The sequence below is a fragment of the Apteryx rowi genome, unplaced genomic scaffold (genome assembly GCF_003343035.1).
Source record: "Apteryx rowi isolate R43461 unplaced genomic scaffold, aptRow1 scaffold_806, whole genome shotgun sequence".
In the NCBI taxonomy this organism is placed as follows: Eukaryota; Metazoa; Chordata; class Aves; order Apterygiformes; family Apterygidae; genus Apteryx; species Apteryx rowi.
In genome coordinates, this window is record NW_020451101.1 from 164,201 (window position 1) to 171,252 (window position 7,052).

The 7,052-nt window shown below is 49.9% G+C and overlaps 1 protein-coding gene across 1 annotated transcript; it reads left to right on the forward strand.

The window, feature by feature from the left end:
* The first annotated feature begins 165 nt into the window (after positions 1-165).
* Positions 166-2,028, forward strand: HOXC12 (homeobox C12). Its single transcript, XM_026089262.1, has 2 exons — positions 166-730; positions 1,790-2,028. The coding sequence occupies exons 1-2, from the start codon at positions 166-168 to the stop codon at positions 2,026-2,028; spliced, it is 804 nt and encodes a 267-aa protein (XP_025945047.1).
* Positions 2,029-7,052: the final 5,024 nt, after the last annotated feature.

The following is a 7,052-nucleotide window of genomic DNA, read 5'->3' on the forward strand; positions in this document are numbered from 1 at the left end:
CCAAGGGAGGGGAGAGCAGCCCCCCCCCTCCCCTCCCCTCCCTGCCAGCGCAATTTGGGGGCCCACGTGACCCCCCTCGGACCAATGGGGCGGAGCCGGGGGCTTAACTATGTTTAATGTCAGATAGCAATAAAGTGAGAGCGCTTTTCGGTGCGGCCCGCGGAAATGGGCGAGCACAACCTCCTTAATCCCGGCTTTGTGGGACCTCTGGTGAACATCCACACGGGCGACACCTTCTACTTCCCCAATTTCCGAGCGTCCGGGGGGCAGCTGCCCGGTTTGCCCTCTCTCTCGTATCCCCGACGGGACAACGTGTGCTCCTTGCCCTGGGCATCCTCGGAGCCCTGCAACGGCTACCCGCAACCCTACCTGAGCAGCCCCGTCTCCATTAACCCTTCCTTCGGCCGAGCCTGCGACCTCGCCCGCGTGGAGGAAAGCAAATGCTATTACCGGGAGACCTGCTCCGACACGGCYGCGCTCAAGAGGGACGAGAGGAGTCGGGACAACCCCTTGCTGCCCCTCGAGCCCGGCCTCCCCAACGGCCTGGGGGCCAATTTCGGCAAATATGACTATGGCCCCGCCGAGGCGGGACCCCACGACCCTCCTTCTTGCCAGTCCTTGGAGTCCGACTCCGGCTCGTCGCTGCTCAACGAAGGAAATAAAGGCCCGGCCGGCGACCCGACGAGCCTGGCCTCCCCCCTGAACCAAGGCAGCACTTTAAGCACCGGTGGTAAGGCACAAGCGACCCCGGGGGGGGACGTCGTTGAGGCTTGCTGGCCTGGCTGCAAGGGGGTTTGCTTGGAAACTCCCCGTCGGGGGGTCTGGTGGGGGGGGGGCTGCATTTGGGGGGCAATCCGTGGGCTCAGCGGTGGGAAACGCCGCGCCTATGTGTGCAGAGACCGCTAGGGGTAGCACCGAAATCCCGAATGTTTTATTAGGTGGTGCTTCTTTTAAAAGAAAAGGCTGTAAACATGTAAATATCCCATAAAAAAATAAAAGGAAAAAAAAGGCGAGAGATAGTGATTGTGCCTCCAGCTCCGGCTGGAAGACGGCAGGCGCTTTCGGCAGGGTGTCGGGGCTCCTTTTTTTTTAGGACTTCGCAGAGGTGTGTCTGCCCGAGGGAAGGGGGGAAGGCCGGGTCGGGGGGGGGAAGGAAAGGGGGCGACGCTTGGGAAAAATAAAAAGTAAATCATGGCACTCAGGGAAAGCTGCCCTTTCGGGCGCTGTCTCCAAGGTTTGCCCTATCCCAGCCGTGTTGGATTCCCCCCCCCCCGCCGGAGGGGTCCTAACACGGTCCCCCCGCTGCTTCGTGCCTCCCGTCGTGCCCGTGATGCGCTCCGTGCCCCGCTTATAACGCTGCCTGCGCGGCGATGCGGGGAAGCTCCGCTCTGCGCATCAGCGCCGTCCCGGGGAGAGAGCCGAGAGCGTCGTGCCCCGGCCACGGCGGCGACAAGGGGAACACTGAAAACACCAGGGACACTGAAAACACCAGGGATAATGAAGACACCAGGGATAATAGAGACACCAGGGATGATGGGGACAGCAGGGATAATAGGGACACCAGGCATAATGGGGACAGCGGGGACAGCAGGGACGGTGGGAACACCAGGGATGATGGAGACACCAAGGATAACAGGGACAGCAGGGACAGTGGGGACAGCAGGGACACCAAAGCAGGCAATGCGGAGGTGGGGAAAGGAGAAGGATGGGGGGTCCCTTTCTTTGCTTTGTTATTATTTATTATTATTATTATTATTCCAACGTTTTCAATCCCCCCCCCCCTTCCCAGGTGCTCCCTGGTACCCGATGCACACCCGCTCGCGGAAAAAGCGCAAACCCTACTCCAAGCTGCAGCTCGCCGAGCTGGAAGGGGAGTTTATGGTCAATGAATTCATTACTCGCCAAAGAAGGAGGGAGCTCTCAGACCGATTAAACCTGAGCGACCAGCAGGTGAAGATCTGGTTCCAGAACCGACGCATGAAAAAGAAAAGACTCCTCCTGAGAGAGCAAGCTCTTTCTTTCTTTTAAAGTTGCAAAAAGCGTCCGTGTGGGCTAAACCACATAGACTGTCTAAGCGTTCACCAGAGCTCCCGGGACTTGAATAATTCCCCCCCCCAACCCCTAAGAAATAAATGAATAAATAAATACTATTAATAAATAAGCAGTTTCCCTTAAAAAATAATAATAAAAAAAGGAAATCCGACAGCGAGCAGATAAGATAAGGAGAATATGCAACTGCTACCCTGCGCCTGCTCGGGGGAAAACGGAGTGACTGCGACTGGCGACAGGGCAGCCCCGCCGGCCGGGTTTCTGTGTTTCCAGAGATGCTCAGCACCGTTGTTTCTGGGCTGCAAGGGAGCTTTGAGAGCGATTTAAGCAGCTTGTCCTTTGCCGGCAGCACAGGTAGGGTCTCCGTGCAGCGCCGGGGCCGCCGTGGGCTCGCTCCTGCCGCTGCCCGCCTCGCCTCGGCCGGGGCTCAGACCGCGGCGAGGGGTGAAAATTCCCAAATCTGCTCCCTGGCCTCGGTTGCCACTGAGGGTTTTGAGTGTCCAGAGCTTTTTTAGTATCGGTTTGCCATGCTCCGGGTTTAAAAAGGTGGAGGGAGGTGAGGGGGAAAAAAATAGCAGCAAGGGACAGGAAAATCTAACTAAGGGGATGCGGCGTTTCATCTTAAACCAAGTGAAGCTGCTCTGGTGGAAAACGCTTTTTGCAGTGCTGCGGTGTTACCCAGACGTGTTTTTCCAACGTAAATCGAGGGTTTGCGGCTAATTAGGGGAGAGGCTTGTTCAGTATCTCTAGCAAGAGGCGAGAGACAAAGGCTGTGTCTATGTACGGTATATATGATATATATCTATATAATAGGCGGTCCGTGTATCACACTGTGTCCCTATAGCTATCACGAGGTGGCCGGTTGCCCCCAGGCTTTGATCCAATGTCAGTGCTAGGATGAAAATGCACACACACACACACACTCACACACCTCGAGCAAAACCCTTCGGGGCAAAGCTGATTTTACCCGGGTGTTAAACTGAGCCTTTCACAGGTTTTCTCTGAAATCACTCAACGTGTGTTTACCGCGCTGCCCCAAAATCAGATTCTTCCTATCTAACTAGCTAAAATTATGTCTTTTTTTAAACGACTCCGCTGACGGAGTACTTAAGCTATTTTGATGTGTTTATTGATGACCAAGTAGAAAAATTCCTCCTTTTTTATTTATTTATTTTTTTTACCATTCGGTAGTAACAGCTTGTTGGAGTCTTTTTGAGGGAGTCGCATCTTTCCTTCCCTGGGATACCTCCAAAGAGGAACTTTGTCGCTTGTCGCTATTTTCTGTATGAAAGAAGAGACTATGGTTTCTTGAAAGGCAATATTTCCTGTGTAGTTAGAGGAAAAAATAACTCGGTGGCTTCCCATCTCCTCTCTTTCCCATCGGGAACAGCCCCAGGGAAGACCTAGGACCTCCCAGGAGCAATTCTTTCTTTACCACCCTCGAAAAATCACGACAGCGGTGACTAGAGGCTTTAAAGAAGTATTTGGGGACAGGGCGGGGATATTTGTCGGCTCTCCAAATCCTTGTCTTGCTTCTCCCTTTCAGGGCAATAGTGAGGGCCTGGGGGGGATGTGATGCATTTTCTTTGTACATGCGCTCGCATTTTCTGCAGAAAAACACCCATTTTGGTGATTCCCCATCAGGTGTGTGTTCTAGACGCTTTTAGGTGGTGGGAAGGGGGTAGGCGAGGTGGTGGCAAGGGGTAGAGGAGCAGGTTTGGGGACCAGGGGAGCTTTGCCTGCTTGGCAAATTTTGAGTCAGGATAAAACCGGGGGCGGGAAGGTGCCGTAACCTGGAGTTTCGCCACGACAAGCTTTGCTTCAATTCGGTTTTTACCTCGGTGGGATTACTTTTGCGGCAAAGCAGCGTTTTCTGGGAAGTCTGGATGTTCACCACGTGCTGCCGCTTCCCCGCGTTCATGGTCATGACCAGCCGCGGCGAGGAATGCTTTTATTTACGAGCTGCAAAGGACGGAGCCGACTCCTTTAAAATGCCTCCCTGGGCTGGAAAAAATAAGGAAAAAAAGGAAAAAAAAAAAGCCTTTCCCTCCCTTCTGTGTCCCCTGTCAGCGTCGGGAGCATCGAGAAGCCTCTACCCGCATGCCACGCTCACCCCTTCCCCAGCTTCCCGGCTGCTTCCCCCTCTTTTTTCCCCTCCTTCCTTCAACCCTGGAAGTGTCACAGCTTTATTTCCCTCCAGTTGCTTTTGCAAAGGAAAGATTCCCCCCTCCCCTTATCTCTTTCCTCAATGCTTATATATGCGAGGGTCGCTTTTTGCCCTCTCCCCACACACCTTGCCCACGACAGAGCCGAAAGGAGGGCAGCGCCTCTTGCAATGCCGTGCAATAAAGCCCAGGGTATGTTTGATATAGATATATAGACATATATAAGTGCTTCAACTGAACCATGTGCAATGAAACGAGGAAGGAAATGTGGTAGAATTTARTTTATGGGGAAGGGGGCTTGGGATTTGGCAGCCCGGTTGTGGCTTTTGGGGAGAGGGTGCGCTTTTGGGGCGCCTGGCTCTCAGGGACGGGGGGATTTCAGGCTCCCGCTTGGACCCTGAAGCTGTGTAGAGTCGTGGGGACCCAGAAAACCTCAAGTTTTGTAATTCCACGGGAAAGGACCAAATCCACTTGAGTTTGACTTAACTAAACTCAGACCCGCTCGCCGGCTCTTGCCTCTTTACCCTCCGCACCGCTGCCAGGAGCTTGGGAGAAAGGTTTGAATTTTGAGGAAAGTAGGAATTAGGGTGAGTTCCGGGGAAGTCTCAGCAATGCTRGGTTGGATTGCAGTGCCGGCATCTTAAAAAAACACAAATCCACCCATTTCGTTATCCTTCACCCAGCGAGGGTCATTTCTTCCAAGTGAAAAACTCGCCGCCCCCCGAAACACAAAAGCCGAGACACCAGCAGCACCGGAGGGTTGTCCCTAGTCAATCGTGTGCTAAGAAAATCAAGAAGAACCCTAAAATATATGCAATATGCTCTTTCCGATTGCTTTACAAATGCTATTCGGTGGGATTTCTGTTCGTCCTGTGTTTGGTCTCTGTGTACGTGGCACCGTTTTTCTGCTTGTACCCCTTAGTCTAGTTGTTAATATGCATCCTTTGCGGTATAGTTCATATGTAATGTTTCTTACCTCAAGCTGTTATCTGTAGGGTCTATGCAAATGTCTGTTCTAGCACGTTCCGGCTTTATATAGTCATGTAAAAAGTTGCTTCACAATAATAATAATAATAATAAAAGAAAATTAATGTATTATTATGTGATTTCTTGATAATAAATAAAATTGCCCTAACATCCACTTGGTGATTTACTGCTTACTATTTTAATTTAGTATTAACTAGCAAGGTTAATAAAAGAGTAACAAAAAATATATGGGCCAGCCTCGCCTTCTGTGGCTTATAGATCATCTTTTCATAAAAAAATAATTAAATGAACGTGTGAAACGCGGTGTAAAAGGAGAGAAATATCGCTCGCTGCGTCGCTCTAAATATAATTAGAGAAATCCTGGGGAAGCAAGAAGCATAAGTTAATCTCAAAATCGCTGCTTTAATGAGAATATACTCTTGTGCATCGCACTAATTGGAAGCAAAATTCGACTGAGATGCTTTTTTTTTTAAGAAGAAGCTCGGGACTGCTTGCATGTTGCCTAATTGCAATTCTTTTGTCTCTTCTGGAGGGTGCAAGGGGGGGGGGAACTCGCTTGGAAGCAGCTCCTTGCCCACAAAGCCATTATGGACATACAGGAAATACTGTATGGATGGATTTCCCTATATGCACAGGACCTGGAGGAACGTCAAGGATATCTTGGGTCTGACATTAAGACTGGAACGAGAGGCGAAAATGCAGCTCTTAAATTGGAAATATATTAGAATGAGTTTAGAATCCGGCATGTTGATGCTTATTGTTATGATTATGGTTATTAGGACTAGCATTACGGCGTTTCTTCACCGTAAATTCCCAACAAATTCATTTAACAGCAACAACAACAACAACAAAAATAACCCCGCCAGGCCGATTGAAATAAATTAGATTACGATTTCCTCGATCTCTCTCCAAGCGGATATTTATATATACTGTATTATCTTTTTTATTTTTATTTTTTTCCCAGTGGAGGTACCATCAAGTTCTCAGAGGCAGGCACCATGCATTAGATAAAAAGCTTTTTGARGCTCGATGAGGGATTTTAATGAAAGAAATGCCAAAGGAAACCATCGTGGCGGTGAATTAACTGGCTTTTTCCCCTCAACCCCGGCCTCATCCAGCCCCGAGCCCAGTAACTGGTAGCTCAGCATATCCCTCAGACTGGAGCACACTAGGAGGCTCGGCCCTAATCTCAGACTGATGGAGCTAAAATTAGTTTTTTTCCATGAGAGAGACACAATCAAGGCTAATTAATTGCAACTTTTTCCTATAATGTCCCTATTTTCTCAAGGAAGGCGTTGTGATGTCCACAAGGAGGGTGCGCTTGGGGGCTTGAGGTCTTCCAGGCTCACAATTACGAGAAAATTCATCCAGTCCTTCACGGTTTCACTTTTTTTTTCTCCAGGATTTGCTTGATCTGGACAGGAGAGAAGGAAGGAGAAATCCAATATTTCTATAGGAATGGGCCACAGTTCTGCCATCTTCCCTATTTCCAGCAAAACCCAACCACCAGGGTGATCTAAGTCTTGGACACGAGGAAACAGTAATTGGCAAAATCTATAGGGTTTGTGGGGCTTAAACATATTTTTCTGTGAAAATAGACTTTTTTTTGCTGTAGTCCTTGTTGTTTGTTTTGTTTTGTTTTGTTTTTTTGCAGGATTGCTCACACTTTCCCGCTGTTTCCTCTGCTTCGGCGACCGGCTGGGTTGCCGTGTGGGTACACATATATTGTATATGCAGATTCAAGGTAGATTTTTATACACTTTTTTGCTCATTTCTATGGAGCAGTGCATGTGTGTGAGTGTGTGCGTGCGCCAATCTGGCATAAAAAATGGGCTGGAGGAGGAATTCTGC